Source organism: Balaenoptera ricei, chromosome 9 (assembly GCF_028023285.1).
Source record: "Balaenoptera ricei isolate mBalRic1 chromosome 9, mBalRic1.hap2, whole genome shotgun sequence".
NCBI lineage: Eukaryota > Metazoa > Chordata > Mammalia > Artiodactyla > Balaenopteridae > Balaenoptera > Balaenoptera ricei.
Window position 1 is genome coordinate 104,560,835 of NC_082647.1, and position 22,980 is coordinate 104,583,814.

Below are 22,980 nucleotides of genomic sequence, written 5' to 3' on the forward strand. Positions count from 1 at the left end.
CATATATAAACTACCAAATATAAAATAGATAGCTAGTGGGAAGCAGCCGCATAGCACAGGGGGGTGGGATAGGGAGGGTGGGAGGGAGACGCAAGAGGGAGGGGATATGGGGGTATGTGTATACGTATAGCTGATTCACTTTGTTATACAGCAGCGACTAACACAACAATGTAAAGCAATTATACTCTAATAAAGATGTTAAAAATAATAATAATAACCATTGTCTATGCCTGGATGGCCAGACTATGGAATGTTTATTTTAAAAACAAAGCTTAAAATTTTTTTCACTTACTTTAGTTATAGAAGTAATATATAATCATCTAAAGACATTTGGAAGTACAAAATATAAAAGAAAATTACTCAACAATAGTCACATACCTCAAAAAAATCACTATTAGAGTGCTAATACCATGTCACCTCTTTTCAACGCACTTTAAAAATATACTATACAATAGAAACAATTTCGAATCATTCTTTTTTTATAGCTATCATTGCAAAACAAGTATAGGGCAGTGTGACTAATCCCTGTGAAAGTATTGCATAACAACCTATCAAGTAAATATATCATAATTCATTTAATTATTTCCTACAGAGAGACATTTAGAGTGTTACATATTCAATTCAACCACATTTATTCATCAATATTTATGGAGTTTCAGTTATATACACTGAGATACAGAAATAAATGGTCTCTGTCCTCTCTAACTAGGAAAATAGAGAATTACACACTTAGAATGCAGTTTGATAAAGATAAGCTCAGGTTGATATGGAAGCAGGGAGGCCAGACTCTTACTCTGGTAGAATGAGGTCAGATACCCTATAGAAAGTGATATCTGAGTTCTTGGAAAAGTGCAGAAAAACACAGATTAGAACAAAAGAAGGAAATAAAAAGCACTTATGTTTTTATTCTTCCTGTCTTTCCATCCATTATCACTAATGATGGGCATTGAATTACCTTAAAATGTTTTGCTAATTTTACTCGCAAAAATGGAACCCCCAATGGTTAATTTTAAAAAAAAAATTTTTTTTAAATCTTTAGTGGAGTATAATTGCTTTACAATGGTGTGTTAGTTTCTGCTTTATAACAAAGTGAATCAGCTATACATATACATATATCCCCATATCCCCTCCCTCTTGCGTCTCCCTCCCACCCTCCCTATCCCACCCCTCTAGGTGGTCACAAAACACTGAGCTCATCTCCCTGTGCTATGCAGCTGCTTCCCACTAGCTATCTATTTTACATTTGGTAGTGTATATATGTCCATGCCACTCTCTCACTTTGTCCCAGCTTACCCTTCCCCCTCCCCATGTCCTTAAGTCCATTCTCTACATCTGTGTCTTTATTCCTGTCCTGCCCCTAGGTTCATCAGAACCTTTTTTTTTTTTTTAGATTCCATATATATGTGTTAGCATACAGTATTTGTTTTTGACTTTCTGACTTACTTCACTCTGTATGACACACTCTAGGTCCATCCACCTCACTACAAATAGTTCAACTTCATTTCTTTTTATGGCCCCATTGGTTAATTTATAATTTCTTTGACTTCTAGCAAATTTAAACATTTGATATGAGTTTATTATATTTGTCCCTTTAAAAATTACTTTTTATTTTCTTTGTCCTCTTTCTAATATAGTGTTGCCATACTGCTTATTGGTTCATATGTTCTTTATATATTTAGGGTATAATTTTTGTTTATAATGCTTTTTACAAATGTTTTCCCAGTTTGTCTGCCTTTTTATTTTGTATATAACTTTTTTTTTTTTTTAATTTATTTTTGGCTGCGTTGGGTCTTCCTTGCTGCGTGCGTGCTTTCTCTAGTTGCGGTGAGCAGGGGCTACTCTTTGTTGCGGTGCGTGGGCGTCTCATTGCGGTGGATTCTCTTGTTGCGGAGCACAGGCTCTAGGCATGTGGGCTTCAGTAGTTGTGGCTCGCGGGCTCTAGAGTGCAGGCTCAGTAGTTGTGGCGCACGGGCTTCGTTTCTCCGCGGCATGTGGGATCTTCCCGGACCAGGGCTTGAACCCGTGTCCCCTGCATTGGCAGGCAGATTCTTAACCACTGAGCCACCAGGGAAGGCCTAACTTTTTTAATATATACAAGAATTTTGAATTTTTAGGTAGTCAATAGTTTAGAAATTATTTCTCCTTTAGAAATCAGCTGTCATATACTATTTATTTCCAGATTTTAGTCTTTTTATATTTAATTGATTTATTTTACATTTAATTTAATTAATGAGTTAGAAGATTTGGGACCTATTTTAGTTTCATACATATAATAACTCTATTTTAAAACTATGTATTCTATTATGTTGAGCTGTCTTATTTCATAATAAATTTTAGTGTCTATTAGGACAATTCTCTCCTTACCAACTTTCTTTTCCAAAATTTTCCTAGCTACTCACATTTGAACATTCTTCATGATAAACTTTGGGATAATTTTAATAAATTCCAAAAGAAATCATTTGGGGGTTTATTAGAATTTTGTTAAATATATTGATCGATTTACAAAGAATTACAGAATCTAATCTCTTCATCAAAGAACATGCTATGTATCTCTATTTGTCTTCTTTTATGTCTCCTAGAATAATTATGTTCTATATAGTTATAAAGTAAAATGTAGGCTTTGTGCATTTTTTGTGAGGGTTATTTCTGCAGGCTTTATTTTTCCTTCTATTGCAAATAGAATAATTTCCCCATTAGCTTTCATTCCTTGTATTGTTTCTATGTAGGAAAGCTGGTATTTATTTTCATTATATTTAATCACCTTTGTCTAATTTTTAATTTTAATATTTTTCAGTCGATTCTTTGGGGTAATGTAGAAATGTACTCAAACTGTCTACATTTAATAATGTCTTTTCCTTCCTGACCATTTTAACTCATCCTTTCCAACATGAACCACTCAGGTTCTCCTGCAACACTGGGTAGGGGTTGTGAGAGCAGGTGTCATCGTTATGCCCCGACTTCGATGATAATGCTCCTGCAAGTTTTGAGGGATATGTCATATTAAGTTTAGGATATTCCTTTTTATTTGAGGTTGCTAAATTTTAAAAAATTAATCATGAATGGGTATTGAATATTATAAAATGTTTTTCCCAGTATTTATTAAGTTGATGGAATTCCTTTTCTCCACTAATCTGAGCATGTAGTGAAACATCCTGAACATTCCTGGGATAAAATCTACTCTGTCATGATGTATCTTTGAGTACATTGCTCGAATTAATTAATTTTGTTTAATATTTCTGAGCCCACATTTTTCCATTGGTTTGAAAACTTCTATAAAACAGAAGTTTTTAAAAATTGAGGTGTAATTTAAATTCACTGATCGCAATGAGTTCTGAAAATGCATATATCCATGTAAGCCATAGCCCTGAAAAAATAGCATATTTCATCACCCCAGAGAGTCCCCTTTTGCTCCTTTTCAGTCAATCTCCTCCACCCTAAAATCAACCCCTCTTCTGATTTCTATCACCACAAATGAGATGAATTGATTAATTTCCAAGCATTTGTGATTTTATAGAGATTTCGGTTGTAGTTGTATATCAAACTGATGGGTAACATTTGGTTTCCTGCTTAATTCCACTACGATCACAGAACATAGCACTCTATAGAACTTCAGTCCTTCAAAATTGTTGAAATGTGCTTTACGAGCCAGTACATGATCAATAAATGTTCTCTTTGCACCAAAAAGATGTGTATTCTGCAGTGTTGTATTTACATCAGTTACATCAAGCTTGTTCATTGTGTTGCTCAAAACTGCTAAAAATGTTTCCTTTTTTTTTTTTTTCTTTTGTACGCTTGTTCTATCAGTTACATAGAGGAGCCCGTTAAAAATCCCTGGTTACAACTGTGGATCTATTTCTCCTTTTAGTTCTGTCATGTTGCTTTGTATATTTCAATGCTATATTTTTAAGACTGCAAATTTAGAATTTTTATAACTTACTTAAGATTGATCCTTTTATCATTGAGAAATGTTCCTCTTTACCTCTAGTAATGCTTCTTGCCTTAAAAATCTACTTCGTCTGATATTTGTATAACTGCACCAATTTTCTATTAGGTACTATTTACATGGCATAAGTCTTTCTATCCTTTTAATTTCAACCTTTCTGTAACTTGCTATTTAAGGTGTCTTATTGAAGCACACACAGCTATTATTTTTTAATTCTGTCTAGAACTTTTGTATTTTAATTGGGGGTATATCAAATTCCATTTAAATTTAAAGTAACTGCTGTTAAAAAAACAACTTCAGTTTGCCTAAACATATCATCTTACTATTTGTTTTCTATTTGTCTATTCTTACTTTATGATCCTTTTGCTTTCCTTTCTTCTTTTGGATTAAATATTTTTATCATCCCATTCCCCCCCCCCCCCCCATTAACTTGTTATTCATTCTTTTTCTATTATTTTAGTTGTTACTCTAGAGATTATAATATTCATTCTTGATTTATTAAAGCCTGGTACTTTTATCAATTCCCACTCAATGCTAGGACTTTAGCACACTTTAATTCCATTTACTCCCTCTCTCCTTTTGTGTTATTATTGTGTATATTTTAATTCTATATATATTTAAACTCCCCTTTTTTTTTTTTTTTTTTTTTTGGCTGCTTTGGGTCTTTGTTGCTGCGCGCGGGCTTTCTATAGTTGCGGCAAGTGGGGGCTACTCTTCGTTGCAGTGCGTGGGCTTCTCACTGCAGTGGCCTCTTTTGTTGTGGAGCACAGGCTCTAGGCACACAGGCTTCAGTAGTTGTAGCGCGTGGGCTCAGCAGTTGCGGCTGGTGGGCTCCAGAGTGCAGGCTCAGTAGCTGTGGCGCGTGGGCTTCGTTGCTCCACGGCATGTGGGATCTTCCCGGACCAGGGCTCGAACCTGTGTCCCCTGCATTAGCAGGCGGATTCTCAACCACTGGGCCAGCAGGGAAGCCCAAGACATTATTTTTATTGTTCTATACAGTTCCTATTTATATCTAGCCACGGCTTAATCCCTTCATTCTTCTGCATCCCTTCAGACATCTCCACAATTTTATCTGGGATTATTTTCTATCTACCTAAAAAACTCCTTTTAGAATTTCCTTTAATGTAGGTCAGCTGATGATCTTAATGTTTGTCATTAAAATGCCTGTATTTTACTTTCAATTTTGAAGAATATTTTTTACTGGTTAGTATATAATCTAGATCGGCAGCTAATTTCTTTTAGCATTTTGAAGCTATCTGAAGGTCTTTAGGCTTCCAATTTGTCTTTGAGAATAAGCTCTTGATCTTACTGTTGCTCTATTGCAGGTAATATATCTGCTTCCTGTGCCTATTTTTTTTCAAGATTTTTCTCTTTGTCTTTAATTCTCAGTAGTCTACTGTGATCTGCCTAGGTATGGTTTTCTTTGCTTGAAATCCTGCTGATATTCACAATGTTTCTTGATTCTGTGAGTTATTGTCTTTCATTAGTTTTGAAAAATTCCTGGCCACTATTCTTTAAACTATTGCTTCTTTTTTTTCTCTCCCCTCTCCTTCTGATGCTTCAATTACATGTGTGTTAGAACATTTAAACACATACCTTACGTGCTTTACAGTAAGTCCCCTACACATGAACCTTCAAGTTGCAAACTTTCAAAGATGCAAACATGCGTTCACATGTCCAATCACGTAAGTTAGTTCACCTGTCTGGCATACATTGTCATGTGCGTGCATCCTCTACAAGTGGTTGTGCTTTTGTGTACTTTACTGTACAGTACTGTATAGAGTACAGTAGTACAGTATCTTTATTTCAAGCCCAGGATGTCCAGGAGCAAGTGTAAAAGCAACAGTGCTGTAGCTGGTACTGCTGAGATTCACAACTCAGGAAACAGCAAGGGGATTTTCTTTATTTGAGGAGGCACTGTTAGTTTTTGAGGCACAGGACCCAAACGTAGAACGGTACACGAAGGTTGCAGCAGCCATTCAGAATGCAATCCAGTGCTACTATGTCATCTGTGATGAGAAAAAAAGAGCTACTACCCAGACATCACTGGATTGTTTTTTCAAGAAGATAGATACAATTGAATCCAGCAAGGAACCTGAACCTATGCCATCAACATCAGGCATGAGTGAAATTGCAGCTTGCCCTCCATCTCCTATCGCTGACAATCCTTCAGCTCTACCATCTCCCACCTCCTCTCCCTCCTCCAGTCAGTAACTCTTCTTGCCTGTTCACTTGATGCCAGCCCCTGTATGCCAGCTGTTGTACTGTACTACTGTACTTTTCAAGGTACTGTACTGTAAGATTAAAAATGTTTTCTTTATGTTTTGTTTGTTTTTTATGTATTATTTGTGTGAAAAGCATTATAAACCTATTACAGTACAGTACTATATAGCTGATTGTGTTAGTTGGGTACCTAGGCTAACTTTGTTGGACTTAGGAACAAATTGGATTTAACGAACCTGCTCTCGGAACTGAACTCGTTCATATGTAGGAGACTTACTATATTCTCTTTTCTGAACATTATGTCCTCTTATCTCGTGTTTCATTTTGCATAATTTTTGACCTATTAAGTTCACTAATCAGGTTCACTAATTTTTTCTTAAGTTGTATCAAATCTGTTATCAAACCCATCCCTATTCAGTCATAGTTTTAGTTTGGGGGGTTTTTCCCCCCAATTCTACAAAGTCCATTTTATTCTTCTTTGGAGTTCTCAGTTCTATGCTGAAATTCTCTATCTTGTCATTTAATTTCTTGAAGATATTAAACAGAATTATTCAAAAAGCTGTCTTTAAGATTCAGTATCTGGATCTCCTGCTTGCTTATTTCTGTTTTCTGTCTTTTCCTCTTAGTTTTTAAGATAATTCTTTTTGTGTGCCCCTTTTAAAATTTTTAAATGTGCCAGACATTGTGTATGAAATACTGTACAGATAATGTGTGGCTCTGGTTGATGGTGTTTTTCTCCAGAGGGGATTTACTATTGCGTTTTGAAGCTGTTCTTCAGTCCTTGGCAGGGCTGGTCTATTTCCTTTTTACCGACGCTCCTAGGCTGTAGCATTCTGGGGTGCCAACTGCAAGTCTCGCGTGTTTATCAGCTCTTTCTCCTTAGTAGATCCTAAACTCCAATTTTTCATCTCCCCAGCCTGGTGAGATGCCGAAAGTCCTACTTACTTTCTCACCCTTTCAGTCATTGCTTTGGAATTATCAAATGCCTCATGGGAAAGTGGTGCCATTCTGGGCTGCCCTCCTTTCCAGGATCTTAGTCATCCAAGTTCTTGCTGCTTTTGAAACTCTCTGATGTTTCAAGTAGAGGACTGTTTTAAATTCTTTTCTAATAGTTCTCAGTGAGAGTATTGATCACAAGTGGACTAGCTCATCATCGCAAAACTCTAAGCAGAGCAGTGACATGAGCTGATTCAGATTTTAAAAAGATCACTCTGGTTGCCTTGAAAATAAACTGTGTGGGATGGGGGAGGAAGAAGGATGGAAGCAGGTAACAAGAGAGAATGCTAATTGTGGTAATGTGGAAGTGAAGAGAAGTGATCAGATTCTGGATATATTCTGAAGTGAAAGCCAAGAGGATTTACTTATAAATTGGATGAGACGTATGAGAGAAAGAGAGGAGTCAGTGCTGACGCCAAGGCTTTTGCCCTGAACCACCAGAAGGATGGAGCTACATTTACCCAGGTGGGGAAACTGGGCAGGAGTGAAGGATGATCAGGACCTGACTTTTGCTCGTTACGTTTGAGATGCTAATTTGGCGTCTAACAGGTGATGTCAAGTGTATACTTGAATATATGAGTCCGAAGTTCAGAGAATGGTTGGAAGCTGAAGATAAAAATTTTGTAGTCATGAGCATACGGATGTAATTAAAGCCACAAGACCGGATGAGAGCACCTTGAAAGTTAAATATAGAGAAGACTGCAGACAGTATAATAGTGCCTGTTTCATAGGGCTGGTGTGAGAGCTTAAAAATATTTATCCACCTCTTGCCTCCACGTCCTCCTCTCAACGTGGGAAGCAACCAGCTGCCCCGGGCAGCTTCCGCGTGCTGTACAGCAGCCCTGATCTGAGTCTCATCACCCCTCCTGACCCGCCCAAGGGAAGGGATCGTGAAGCTCTGGCTGGCAGCTCCTACGCCTTTCATTAACGGAGGGCTCAGGTTTGCAACTCTCAGATGCTCAGCAGGTGCGTAAGTGGCTGACGCAGCGGGTCCTCCAGCCAGAAGGGTGGTGCTGTTGGTCGCCTGCAGACTGCCGGGGCCCACCCCGAGGCCGCCCGCCAGGCTGCACCTTCTCCCCCTCGGCTGCAGAGGGCGCGCGTGAGGCACGCGGCGCTCCGGCCCCGCGGAAGCTCAGCGGGGGCCGAGGGGAGGGGAGGGGAGGGGCGGGGCCGAGCGCGGGGCGGGACCGGACGGCTAGGAGGGCGCCGCTGGCACTCTGTGCGCGGCGCGGGGCAGAGCGGTTGGTCTCCTCAGACGTTCTCGAGGCAGCTGGAGGCGGGGCCGTGACCCGCTGGCAGCTCGGAGCGAGCCGGGCGGCCGGAACGAAAGAGCGTCCGAGCGCCATGATTCCTCTGGAGAGGCCGGGCAGCGGCGGCTCTTCCCCGGCCGCCGCCCCCGGCTCGGGTCGCGTCGGCCGGGGTCTGAGCACACCACGCCGGCTGCCGCCCCCGCCCCGCGGGCTGCTGACGGAGATCCGCACCGCGGTGTGCACCGAGCCCTTCCAGGACGCCTACAGCCTGAGCCCGGGCCGGGAGCTGGGCAGGTGAGGCGGGCGAGGGCCGGGCGGGCGGGGAGCAGATAAGTGCGGGAGGCCGGCGGGGGCAGATAGCGCGCCGGAACCGGGCACAGAGCTGGGTGCGGGCGGCGATTAGGGCGGCAGGGCCCCCCGGCCACCCTTGCGCGCGCCGCGTCCCCCGAGCCGGCGCGCTCCGCCGGCGTGTGCTGTATACCCTGGGTAGCGGCCGTGAGAAAGTCTCCCGCGCGGGTCCCCGAGAACCTTGACCCCTTCCTCTGCTCCGGGCCTTTCGGCCTCTGTGGTCCTTGGCTCGGTAACTTAACGAGACGGCGTGGGAACCACGCTGCGAACCTTTACCCGCGGCGGTGAGTCTGAAGCCAGAGCAGAGGTGTGAAGGCAGCTCTGGTGTTGCCCCTGGAACTTGTGGGTTCCTGCTTCTCCCTCTGCGGCTGTGACAGAGCAGAGAGCAGAACGCCGAGCGTGACAGCTTCCTTTGCACCAGCGCTGGGCGAACTTCTGTCAGCCGCCTCCTGCTGACTTCAGTTGCGGTTTCTTGGGTTTGTGCTGCTCTCGTTCTGAAATGAGGTCCCTGCGCCTTTTAAGTTCAGATCGGTTTCACTTGTAGGCTTCGGGCCCTCGTCTGACTTTCTCAGCTGAAAACCGGCCCTTGCCTTCTCTTCCCCTCCCCACTCTTGCTTTGTAGGGGTCGGGAGGGCTTAGAACTCGGTCTCTTTTTAAAATTGCACAAGGTGAAGGCTATTTGGATCCTTTACATCTTGTACGTTGAAGAGGAGGGGTCCAAGAGTGTGATAGGGGTTTGGGGAGCGACTCCCTTTTTCTTTGAGAATAGTTTGGAGAAGTTGTCAAAAGCACAGGCTTTGGGGTCAGACCCGAGCTCAGATCCCCACCTTGCTTGCTCTGTGTGCCTTTGGACGGTGACTTAGACTCCCCAGCCTCTCGTTTGCCACCCATAAAATCAGCATAGTGACAGTGTCTCCGTCGGGGGTGTCGTGAAGATGCAGTGGCTGTAAAGCACAAGCCACTGGGCCTGGCACATAGCACATGGTTGCAAAACCGCGCCGCGTTGTAATGGGGAAAGGGCCCGACAGTTGTAACAGCCTTCACCTGGGGCTCTTGGAAAAAGAAGTCCTTGTAACAGTGATTACAATATTAAAAACAAACTGCCTTACAAATATTAAGGTAACTTTTAGAAATAGTTTTTTTGGCAAGGAAACCTACCTTAAAAGTGTCTTATTTATTCCAAATGTTACAAGGAGAAACATCTTTCTGGGAGAAGATTTACTTCACTGTGCTAGGCACTAATTAACTGGATCTGTGCACGCCTTATGACAAAGGAAGAGGTAGACAGCTATTGACTCATGTAGGTATTCTAATTGGTCAAAATTCCAGACATTCTGAAGTAACCCTGATTTCTTGAAGAAGGAAAACTAGGACTCTCCGTTGTTTGGTTGTCTGGCTTCATTCCACAAAACGAGAACATATTACAAAACTGAAATGTCTTCAGGTGGCAAGCACTGTCTTGCAGACTTTGCAGTAAATGATTTAATCTGAAAAAAAATTGATTTGCGCCCTACCAGCTGTGTGACAATTCCTCCGGGAATGTTTCAACTTTCATTTTACTCTCTCTATTATAAAATTAGCTCGCCTATAAAGTGTGTTTGTTTGAAGGTTATGACGTCTTCTACATATCTCTTCTTATATAAATTTCTTTACGTAAGTAATAATTCCTGAAGCAGCAGAACAATGCAGTTAGATACTTGATATAAGAGCCTAAAACTGAAAAAGAGAACGAATGTATTTGTTTCTTTTTGGTTCTCTTTTCATCACGGAGAAGTGTAATGCAGTAGTCAAGAACATGGACTTTGGAGTCAGACCGTGATTGAGTCTTGGCTCTTTACTTACTAGTTATGTGTACTTGAGTAAGTTACCTAACCATTGATAGCCTCATAGAGTTGTTGAGAGAACTAAATAAATTAAACACATCTGTAGCATAAAGGCTGTACTTAGCTTCCGGGGCGCACTCAAAAAATGCAATTCATTGTGTAGCTCAGTGAATGGTATTTTACATGTAACCAAAAGGCAAAAACAGGAAAACGTGCACGAACTCAAAATACTTCTTGTCTGTTGCAAAAGTAATAAAACCTCATTCCAAAAGACAAGAGAACTGTTCAGAAGTCTCAGGAAGAAAAAGCTCTGTTTTGTGTTAGAAGCTCTTTGTTTAAGGTTTATAAGTTTTGCCTGTGGGTTGTAGTTTTGACATAATGAAGTGTGTTTATGTGTATTCCTTTCTGTAGTAAGAAAAGTTGCATCTTTTTCCAACTGTTAACTCTGATTGCATTTCTGATATAACGAATCGATCTCATGCTGATACAGAACTTAATTACTCACGTTGTATTTTAACGATGTGGTATGAAAAACAAAGATTATTCATTTTGTTCTATGGCCTTTCACTTAGTTGAAAATGTTGAAGAGGTGTGAAGAGCTAACTGTCCAAACACAGAAACTGAGTTCTTTTGGGTGTTCCCATTATTTTATCTTACAGAAATATAAAGCTTTCAGTGAAATGGTTGTTTGGAGAAAACATTTTAAAATGGTCGATATTGATTCCATAGTAATGAAAGTATGTAATGTTGATTATTTTAAGAAATGTCACATTTCTTTCAAGTCTCCAGCAGAGTCCATAGCAACCTAAATGTGGGTAAGTATAGGATGTAAAATTTGCTTTTATTGCTGGAAGCTTGACTTATTATTCCTGAGGCTTGTTACCTTTCTCTGAGGCAGGACAGGTGCCAGTGGAAACCACAGTAACGACGCGAGGCGCAGGAGCCATGACCTTGAGTTCTGAGAATTTTTTTCAAAGTGTTGACTTCTCGAGTTCTAACCGATAGTGTAGGAACACAAAAATGTTTCTAGGAATTTTAAATTATACTAATTCCACATCAAATGATTTGCCTAGTCCTCAACTTGAACATTTATTGACATACTCATACATTTTATCTTCAGAAAAAAGAGATCTTTAAAGTCAAAAGAACATCTTTTGTTTTTTATATTATTACTTACTCATAGTTGATGTTTCCTGTGGGGGGAAAAAAGGTATAAATATGAGTTCTCTGCTGGAACGGGTCCTTCATAAATGTATAGGGGCTCTACAGTTTTACAGGTGCTTTCACTTGCATGATCTCATTTACTTCTCATCACAAGCAGGTTTGGGGAGTCCCATTTTTCAGATGAGAAAATCAAGACACCGACTGAGTCTTGTGAGAATCACCTGAGCTGGGACTCTTTGAAATCACTTCCATTATACCACAGATGTTTCTCAAAGAACAATCTGTAGTCTATCTTGTGACTAAAGCAATTTCCCATCGTTTTTATGAGCGGACAGGTTAATGAGTTCCAAATTGGAACAAACCCTGCCCAGCTTCGGTGTCATATGCTTCCCTCCCCGGTTGTGTCACCCACCTGGGTCCTTGGACTCTTTAATCAATATTAATGGATAAGAGGCCAGAGGAGCGTTCAAGGCAAGGCTTTACTGGGACTCCGTGCTGCAGCACGAGGGAACGAAAACAAGAAGCAGGTGCCCTTGCTCGCTCCCCAAGGTGGGGGGGGGGGGGGAAGCTGGTCCCTTAAATGGGGTGAGGGTGGGAGCCAATGGCTGGGTCGGGCTGGAGGGGTGGCTTCGGTGGTCTGCCCACCCCCTTGGTGGTGCTGTGTGCAGGGATCATGTGCAGCCCCCCACTTTTGCTCGCAGCTTCTCAGAAGTGGCAGTTGGTCTGTGGCCTTTTTGTATCTTATTATTCATAATTGACCGCACCTGCGCATGCGTGCAGTTATTCATAGTCCCTTAGAGTTTCTTTGTATTCTGTTGCTCGAGGAGATGTTTGTCCAGGTGCAAGCGCTCAGGTGAAGGGTCCCAGGTCCCAGCCTGTCTCAGCTGGGCCTTACGGTAGACAGGGACGTCCTATCTCATTATCCTCAGAGCGGTTGGGAGTAACAGGAACAAGGAAGGATTTTTATCAGAGAATTAGAGGGTGTTCGAGCCGAAGGGGATGCACGGGTGGATGTGTTTCGGGAGGTGGATGTGCTTTACCTAGATTCCTGTCTGTAGGTAATGGCTTCAGGTTTAGTACCTTACAGCTACTTAAGCATATGTCATAAATTGTAAGCTGTAGTTTCTTTAGAAATAAAGACCCTTGTTAAATAATACTATCCATGTAGAAATTGCACCTTGTTTGAGGAAAACTGTTATTTAAGATTTCTTGGCAGTTTATCATTAGTTTGAAAAATATTTCCAGTTTTGGATAATCCAATATTTTTGGATGGGTAAAAACAGTTGGCTACGTTTGTGATTCAGCATCAGACATTACTTAGGAAATATGGCTCCTGCTCTAAGGCAGATGCTTCATTAAGTCAACTGTTTTAATTTTGAAAAGTTAGGGCTTACAGTGTTAAAAGTAAAATCCTAATTTAAAATACATAAACCTTCAACTATAGTCCAATATAAAATAAAAATTAAATTTAAAAAATACATAAACGGAAGGATTTAATGAATTTCAGCCTCTTTACAAAACTACAATAACAAAATTTTATAAAATCTGATTATTGAATCAAGTGCATTAGAAAGTTAAGTAGCTACAGTCATTGATTCACCTGTTCAGGAAGGGAAGAAGGAACCCGACTTATAGAGGGAATTTATGCATCTAGTAGAGAGTTCAAATTAGATCACCTCCAAAACTCCTCTGTTCTGTATGATTATTTTTTTTTACAAATTATCGTAGATCTGAAATTAATGCCCCAAACAATAAAAATAGCTGCTGTGTACTGATTACTGATCATTTGCTGGATGCTACACACTTTGGAGATGTCATTTTGTTTAGTGTTCACTACCCTGCAAGGTTAGTGCCATCAACCTCGTTTTACAGGTGAGCAATCTGAGACTCAGAAAGCTTGAGCAAAGTGCCCAAGATTACAGTTACCAGCCAGAATTTAAAACTGAGTCTGGCTTTTAAAGCCTTACCTGCTCTTGTCACTTATGTCGATGTCTGATCTGATGGACTCACTGATTTTTACACTTAGGGTCAGTAGATAGTTTGAGTTTGTTTTTTGTTGTTTTCCTTTCAGAGGTAAGGAAGACAGATCTTTTCTAGGTCTTTCTTGAACGGAACTTCTTTGCACTTAAGGCATTACCCCAGTGCTATTAAGCAAATACTGTACTTGCATATTGAGCACGTAAGGCTCTTTGGTAGGCTCTGGAAATTATTCCCAAATCTAACAAATCAGTCACTACACCCTTTATCGGCAAGCTGACATGCCACATGGGAAAGTCTTATGGGGAAAATAACATTTGAGCTGGGCCTGAAAGAATGGGTGGAATTTTACTACTAGTAGTGATGAAAGATACTCCAGCCATTGGCAAGAAAACAGATAAGCACAGTGCAGAAAAATTCAATGACGAAGAGAAGGGCAAGTAGTCCATTGTGGCTAAAACATTAAACCTTATGAGGTTAAGTTGCCATAGAACTTTTCTTTTAACAGAATAGCATGAACAGTGTATGTACTCAGGGTGTTATCTGATGTCATATTTGAGCACCTGCCATGTGCGGGGCTCTACACATGGAGATGCAAAGATGAGTAAGAGGCCAGGTCCCTGGAACTCATCCTCCAGCCAAGGAGACAGTCTTAGGGCAACAAATTCTAATATGTCAGACCAACTTTAATAGAATACAGGGAGAAACAAAGCACTTTACTGTAATCTATTATAGAATCAAACCTGGAACCTCGGAGCTCACTTTTATTTTGCTTCTTCTATATACCACTCAAATCGCATCTATAGTTTTTTATCTTTGCCTGAACCTTGTATATTTTATTATCTGTTCACCTTTGTGTGGCAACCCAACACTGGAACTTATATTTGGAATCCATCTAGTAAATAAAGTTCTCTTTACAGAGAAAAGCACCTCAAACTTCTCCCATCCAAAACCTAACACGTTCCCCCTCCCTCTGCCCCCCCGCAAATCCATTATCATTCTTCTCATCTTTCTCACAGTGGATGGTACCACATCACCCAGTACCCAGGTTAAAAATCTCCAAGTCATCTTCCACTTCCACCTTTCCCTTCTGCCCTCATCTCTGCCTGCAACTCAGCGTGTCAGGAAGTGCTGAGGGATCTTGACCTTGAATGTCTTGTAAATGCATTCTCTCTTCCCAGCCTGCACTGCTGGTACTTTCCTTCAGACCCCTTACCTTGAATTATTTTCTTGGCTTCCCTAGTTTCTAGTTAACACTTGATAATACACTCTCAGACCTACCTTTTAAAACATTTACCTTACTTAAAAAATTCTTGTAGGTGCCCATTTTCTCCCTGAGAAATAAAGGGCAAACTCCTTAGCGTGTCGTACCTACCTACAGACCCTCACTGTGCCTTCCCAGGCTCTACCAGTTGGGCACTGGTAAAGCCCAATCCTTGTTCTGAGGAAGTTTAGACTGGTGGGTCTGACTCAAAATGTCACTTCCTGTTGCTATCATTGTTTATCCTTCCTTTCTTACCACCCCGGAATGGGTTATCATTGAGTTCTGAAATGTATTCATTTCTGATATTCCCCCCCCCCCAAAAAAAATGAGTAATGAAAATCTGAGTTCTCAGTTTAGTGTATAATAGTGAACTATAGATGTTTGTGAAATGAGTGAAGAGCTCCAAAAACTGTAACAACGATGTGATCCAGGAAGAATTTCGGGTAAGCCAGCAAAGGAAGTAGATGTGCAGCAGACATCTTGTGCCCGTTGAACCTCATCAGTCTCAAGTCTCTGCATGTAACTGTGGCCCCTAGTGTCAGAGAAACGTCATTTATTTCATGCTTTGGAGAGCCCTCAGTAACTTAGAGTTGAGGTACAATCACAGTTTTTACCATGAAGTTGTGGTAAAGCATGCATACTAGAGCCCCTGTGGGTGTGGAATTTAGGGACACTGTGACGGTGTTAATTCTTAGTGTGTTCACTAGGACCCCGCACCTTGAAGGCCGAGTCTCACAGTTCTGTGTACCGCGTGGCTCTACAGAAAGAATGGTTCCCAGAAACCTCGTTTCATCTTCTGACTCTGAGTAGTTTTAAGGGTTCCCCTCCCAGTCATTCAGAGATGAAGGCAGTGCGCGTTTCCTCAAACCCTTGTGATCTGCTGCCTTGCTGTCAGTTTCAGTGGTGTGCAGTATCAGAATGGTAGAAGAGTTTTCTTCAGCGTGGAATAGTGCACGGGTTGGCAGGCTACTGCTGGCTGCCTGTTTTTGTAAAGCTCACCAGCTATATAGAATGATTTTTACATTTTTAAATGATTGAAAAAAGTCAAAAGAAAAGTCATATTTAATGACATGGAAACTATGTGAAATTCACATTTTGTGTTGGTAAAGTGTGGTTTTTTTTTTAAACCCAGCCACCCCCATTCATTTACCTGTTGTCTCCAGCTGCTTTCACTCTACAACAGCAGACTTGAACAGTAGTGATCAGACCGTCTGGCCAGCAAAACCAAAAATATTTGCTATCTGGCCCTTTACAGAAAAGTTTGCCCACTCCCAGTATAGTGTATGATATGGGGGAAAGAAAAGGGTAGACCTACAGCCATGAGGAATGCTTCCTCGAAAACAAAGGTGGTGTCAAGAGTAGTGATTGGAGTGGGAGGAGAGCCGTGGGACCTACTGTGGTGACCCAAAGAAATGGGTGCCTGGCCACAGACATCAGATAAGTTTAGGTCTCTCCCCTGTGTTTGCCTCTGGCCCCTGAATTAAGCAATGGTTCTTCTGTAGCAAGGGTTCCCAGAGTTTACAGGTTAGTGATGTGTGGGATCCATTTCTCTATTGGTCTTTGGAAATATACCTTCAGGCCAGATAGGTAAGAAGTAGTATTTTACTACTACACAGTACTGTTGCCTTGAATGTTAGGTATGGTAGCAATAGATATCTGTGTGTTTCATGTGAGAGTACTTTGAGGGTAGTTCAACCCAGCCATTTCTAATTTAATAGCAAGACGCTTGTTGTCAATTATGTTGGTCAGTTTTTTACAAAATAGGCTTTCTCTTTTTTCTCTTCTTTTGAAACTTCAGAAATATAGGTATAAAAAAATCAAACCATTGATGATTTTTTTCTCTTCCTTAAAGGAATCCAAAGATCATTAGGAACCTTTTAAAACTCAGTGGAGATGTTATTAGCCTAATGATTTTGTGGAGTAAAATAAAAAGAGGTGTTAGTCTGTGATGCATAGTTTATTGTTTAATCTCTCTAGTAATCTGGAAAAGCCTTTCGCATTTCTGTTGAACACAGAGAACTTTGTTCTGAATTAGGGTGCTATTAGGTAGATTGCCACCTAATTGCACATCTGTAGGGCTGTGCCTAAGGATTTTTTCATGTAACATTTTTATTGCTGATGGTATAACAGAAATACAGAGGGCATGAAAATCATGGTTAACAGTAGCTAAGAAGGAAGAATTATTCCTCAAAATTACGTCAGTAGTCTAGAATGCCGGGCCCAAACCTAGAAAGTAGAATTTAACAGAGCAAATTAAAGCCTTGCATTGAAATTTTTTAAATATATTTTTAAACCATAGTATGAGGACACTGGCTTGAAAAACTCCAAGAGGAAAAAGACCTAGGTCGTTTATTTTATTTATGAAATATGGAAAACCTGTCAAGTTTTTTTAAAGGCATATTAAGTTGTACTGTGCCAACATCAGCAAAATAATAATCATGTAACATTTTGATGAGATTATACTTGGCACAGTTGCTTCAGATTCAGTTGGCACATTTTTCCAGCAGTTCTATGAGTCATGACAGTGAGGCGATCCCAGAACCCTAAGGGGATGCGCAATGATTAGCTGTGTCCAGTACTTGATAGACTGTCATGGGGGGTCTTCTATACTGCTCAGCAAAAGACCAGGACTACAGCCCTTCACTGGAAGCCAGGTTTAGGCTTGTAATGAAAGCCTTGTTAAAATAGTATGCACCCAGGAGTGGAAAAGACTACCTCCCAGTTTGAAAGAAGACATGGCTTTGGCATTTGACAGTAGGTTAAAAAAAAAAAAAACTATATGATTTCTAAGTTGCCTTCCAACTTGAGTATTGGATATTTATGGGTGATGATTATTACAACTTAATGATTTGTTTGATTACTAAAATTTTTTTGAGTACTTACTATGTGGCAAGTACCATGCTAAGCAATTGACATGTATTATAGTCTTTAATTCTCACAACAGCGCTGTAAAATAGGTTCCGTTTGTGTCCTCTTTTATAGATTAGGAAAATGAGATTTTTCTTAAATAAGAGGTTAAATAAATTGCCCAAGGTTATGCGTCGAGTGAGTGGGCAGAGCCGTTTTGGGGATTCAAGCCCACATCTGTCTAATTCCAGACCTTATCCCTTAATCAATATGCTATACGTATCCCCCATGTGACTTGTTTATTAGTGTAATAGCATGGAGTGGAGTGTATCAAAGTAATGTTTGTTGTATCTGTCTTTATAGGAAAACTAGACATTTCCAGCTGATGCAGTAGTTGAAATGATGTCATATAAATGAGATCCCTAACTTTTATAACCTTGGAAGGTGATAGTGTCCTCTTAGAGTCACTTAGTGACAGTGAAATTCATTATTTTAGGAATTCTCATAACCGGTTTCTCTTAAAAAGTCAAATGGCTTTTTTAAGATTTAAATCATTTTTATGTATAAATGTGTGAAAAATTGTTATATTTATATATAACGCTGCAAAAAAATATTGGCTTTAATATTTGGTTTTGTATTTAGAAGAATGAATCTTACAGATGTACACATTACATTTTATTTGATTAGAGAGGTGTTTCCCAAGTTATATTGCTACTTTTATGATTGCATATGACCTAAATTTGAATATCCACTGATGACTGTTGGGAAATTTTATTAAAATTTATCATCTCTGAAAAGTCAACTTTAACAGTGAATGTGTTTTGTGTAATTCTAGGGGGAAATTTGCAGTGGTGAGGAAATGTATAAAGAAAGATTCTGGAAAAGAATTTGCAGCAAAGTTCATGAGAAAAAGAAGAAAAGGCCAAGATTGTCGGACAGAAATAATTCATGAAATTGCTGTTCTTGAACTAGCACAGGACGATCCTTGGGTCATTGATTTACATGAAGTCTATGAGACGCCATCGGAAATGATCCTAGTTCTGGAATAGTAAGTATCGTCTCCCTTACTGAGTTTGTTTCATAGTCCACACTCCTTTATCGGTGCCACTCATCTGTGATAACGTGGCAGGCCCTGGTTCTTTAGAAATCTGAAGATTTTCCAGAACTGTTTAGTGTGTTCTTCTTATTCATTTGACATATCCCAAATTTGCAAGGATGCATGTATGTTATGTTTTTCATTTTCACTCTTTAATGAAATTCCTTTGAAAATAAGTTCTCTTATGTTCTTATTAGAGGCTTTCTTAAGAAGGTAAGTGGCACCAAGATAATATTAAAATAAAAGGCATTTTATAATCCCGTATATGTTCATATAGTCTAAGTTATTAATCCTTCTTTCAGAATGATTGTTTTGATTCATACTATGTTTCCAATTTGGGTAAATAAGTAAGGACAGCAGAGAAAACAGCTTTGGAAAATGAAGGACAGTTTTTTCTTCTTAAGAAATCCTGTTTTCCTCTCTGCTTCTCCTGCCAAAGGAAAAGATTGATAGATTTGAGTACATTAAAAAGCATTATTAGTACATAATATGAACACAAAATGAAAAGACAGACTCGGAAAAAATAGTTCTAATATCTGTTCGCCCAAAATGATTAATATTTCTTTAATATGTAACTAGATCTTACCAGTATACCCAGAAACATGAACCTCCCAGTGTAAAAAAAAAAAAAAATGGACAAAGAAAGGATATAAAGAGAAATTCCACACAGAAGCCTGTGTAAATGGCCTATACATACATGAAAAATATTGATTCTTACAGTTTTTATAATGTAAATTTAAAAATAAGTTGCCGATTTCTCCCTATGTAAGATCGTCGGATATCATGAAGAAAAGTGATACTCATGACTTGGATCATCTCATTTATACTACAGGTGGGAGTATTACCTGGTGTAACTCTTCTGGAGAACAGTGTGGAGTATGTGTCAGAAGCCCTAAAAATATATATACTCTTTAACCCAGCAATCTCACATACACAAATTTTTTCACAAGGAGATAATCAGGCCATTGTGCAAAGATGTATTACAAAAATGTTTAGTGCAGCAGTATCTACATAACAAAAAAAGAAGTAATCTAAATGTTTAATGGTAAGAGGTTGGTGAAATAAGTGATCATGTCATGAGATGGATTGCTCTGCAGTCATTTTAAAAGATATGGTAGATAAAGATGTACTACATAGAAAGATGTTTTAAAATATTAAGTTAAAAAAAAAGAAACGTTACAAAATAACATGTCTATTATTACCTTGTTTTTATTTAAAAGTTTATAGAGGGAGAAGTCTGGACGGCTAAAATAGTGTGTTCCTCTTGCTAATATAATTCAAGAGCATTGTGTTTATATATTTTAATTCAGTAATTTCACTTGTAGGAATCCCTACAAAGAAAAAATAAAATGTGAACAATGAAAAGCATGAAAGTGTTTTCCATTGTGTATTTTACATTATAATAGAAATATCCGCAAATGATCAAATGCTTAAGAAATGTAGTCGCTGTGGATTATATCTCTGTGCAGTTGTTTTTCAGTTGTTAAAAAAAGGTTGGTTAAGAGGATTTTGGTCTTCGGTTTGTCCTGGAGAGGCTCCAGCTAGGATTGGAAATTGATCCGGAAGAGACCCTCCAGCCATCATCTCCTCGTTCCTCTCCCGTCCTCCCAAACCCGCTCTTCAGCCTCCGTGCAGGTCTTCAGTCTTCCGCCTACTCCTGCCTTTTCTTCCGTTATATTCCCTTCCCTTCTTGGTCGTTACTGCAGCTAGGCCCTCCCCAGCGCCTCACCAGCGTTACTTCCTTCTTTCTGTTGCTCTCCCTCTGCAACTCCTTCTGCCTGTTTGAAACGTGGGACGCACGCTGTGTGTCCCTCCTCCTGCCCGTTCTTGGGAGTACTTGTGTAGTCTTCAGTCTGCTTATTACGAGGGTGAGAGTTGCCTCCTCAGCTGGGCTCTTGGTGTACTTGGGTAATTCTTTACCTAATCTCTCATCCCCTTCTTTTACCATCCCCGGCAGGCGGGCAGGAGCTAATCAAAACCTTGACCGCACTTACTGTGTCACCCACTTCCCACCTGTTAGACACCGAGGCTTCTCTTCCTTTACGGAGGAAATAAAGGCCATCAGACACACACGCCTCGGCATCCCTCTCTAACTGCTCTCACCTGCTTGCCTTCCGTTCCGGGGAAGAGGTTCCACTCCTTAACTCGAAGGCTAAAACTCTGACATATGTTCTTTAATCCTCTTCCTTTTCTAGGACTTGAGTTTTATGTTTTAGTCACTTATCTAGCCTCTCTCAGAGCCCCTCTCCTCTAGTGATTCTTTTCCCTCCATCTTCCAGGATTTCAGTCACTTCTCTCCTAAAATTCCTGGTCCTCAGCTTTGACTCTTTCTGAGCTAGTGTCCTGCCCTTCTCTTTCCTTTACCGCTGTGGTCTTTAAAGGAGTCGTCTGAATTATCAGCTTCCCTCACCTTCCAGTCAGTTTTGTTTCACTTCATTGATCCATCCGTCTGCTCGTGTGCCAACCCCCCATCACTTTTCAGTCTCCTGCCATCCGCTGTCCTCAGACTTTCATGAGGTCATCAGCCCTGTTTGCCAAAATCGATCGCCTCATTTTAGTGTTCATTCTACTTCTTACTCTCTTTAAACACTTGATATTATACCTTCTTCTCCTGAAGTTATGTTCTTCCTTGGCTTGCAGGGCCCTCTTTTATTTTTTAAATCTTAGAGCCTTTTCCCCTTCATCTACTATATAAATACAAGTGCTCCCCACTGTTCATTAGTGTTACTCTTGTCATACATTTCTATTCTGCACATTTACCCTGGATGATGACAGTCCATTTTTGTGGCTTCAGCTATTTTTTACATGCTGGTTATTATTTCCAAATCTTTATCTCCAGCGTCAGACCTTTCCCTCAGCTCCAGCTGCTCTACTGCATATCCCTGAATCCACCTGCACATCATGACCGATGCACGATCAATATGTTTTCACCCCTGCATTGCTGCCCTTCTAATGCCCATGTTTCTTTGTTCCCCACTTCCAGTGGTATCCCTGTTTATTTCATCACTCAAATAGAAACCTTGGGTCTATCCTTGATTGCTTCATCTCGTTTAATGCTCGTGTATAATGAATTACCAAGTCTTCCACTTGAACCTCTCCCCTGCTGGGCCCTTCTTCATTGTGTTTGCTGTTTCTCCTCTGTGTTGGGTCCTCTCTCTCCCACGGACTTTCACAGTAGCTGCTTAGCTGATCACTCTGGCTTCAATTCTAGGGCATCCCTCAGGCTCCTGTTGGATAGGTGACCTACACATAGATGTGGCAATATTATTCCCTTGCTTAGAAATCTTTGGTAGCTTCTGTTGCTTCCATGATCATGTTTCTAGAACTACAAAACAGTATGATTTGGCCAAACATTTTTGTGTTCTACTTTTTGTTTGAAGAGGAAGTCTTAGAATTAGACTTTGGACATTGAGATATCAGAATTCTCGGCCATGTCAACAGATTGTTGTTATGGAAACAGGCAGGTTCATGATTACTGTATTACTCATTCCACCTGCCACGTGCTCTGGATACTAAGGTGCTGGTAATACAAAAGTGAAAATAGCATAACCCCTTTGTTTCAAGTGCTATAGTTTAGTGAAAGAGATAGAAATGATGGCAACAACCTTGGTGTTTTACTAGAATTCTTGTGGAACATAGATGAGGTGTAATAGTCGTAGTTAAGAATTTACTCTGTGCCAGGCGCTGTGCTAAGTCTTCTCTGCCAGCTTTGTATACATCATTTATATGCTTTATACACATTATTTGTACATTTTAGTTTTAAATTTTCTCCAGCTTTACAAGATGTGATTGACATAGAACATGCTGTAAGTTTGAGGTCTGCAACGTCTTGGTACACTTATATCTTGCAAAATGATTACCACCAGGGCATTAGCTAACACCTGCATCACGTCACATAATTACCATTTCTTTTTTGTGGTGAGAACATTTAAGATCTACTCTCAGCAACTTTAAAGTATATAACACAGTATTATTAACTGTAATAATCATAGTTACATTAGATCCCCAGAACTTACCTTATAACTAGAAGTTTATACTCTGACCAACAG

The 22,980-nt window shown here is 40.2% G+C and overlaps 1 protein-coding gene across 1 annotated transcript in view; it reads left to right on the forward strand.

Annotated features, from left to right (window-relative positions):
- Nucleotides 1-8,384: 8,384 nt before the first annotated feature.
- The window catches only part of STK17A (serine/threonine kinase 17a), a 38,791-nt gene continuing 24,195 nt past the window's right edge, over nucleotides 8,385-22,980 (forward strand). The window contains exons 1-2 of the mRNA XM_059934219.1: nucleotides 8,385-8,706; nucleotides 18,671-18,883. Of these exons, the coding sequence (XP_059790202.1) occupies nucleotides 8,507-8,706; nucleotides 18,671-18,883 (413 nt within the window). The 5' untranslated portion in view covers nucleotides 8,385-8,506. The remainder of the gene's footprint in view (nucleotides 8,707-18,670; nucleotides 18,884-22,980) is intronic.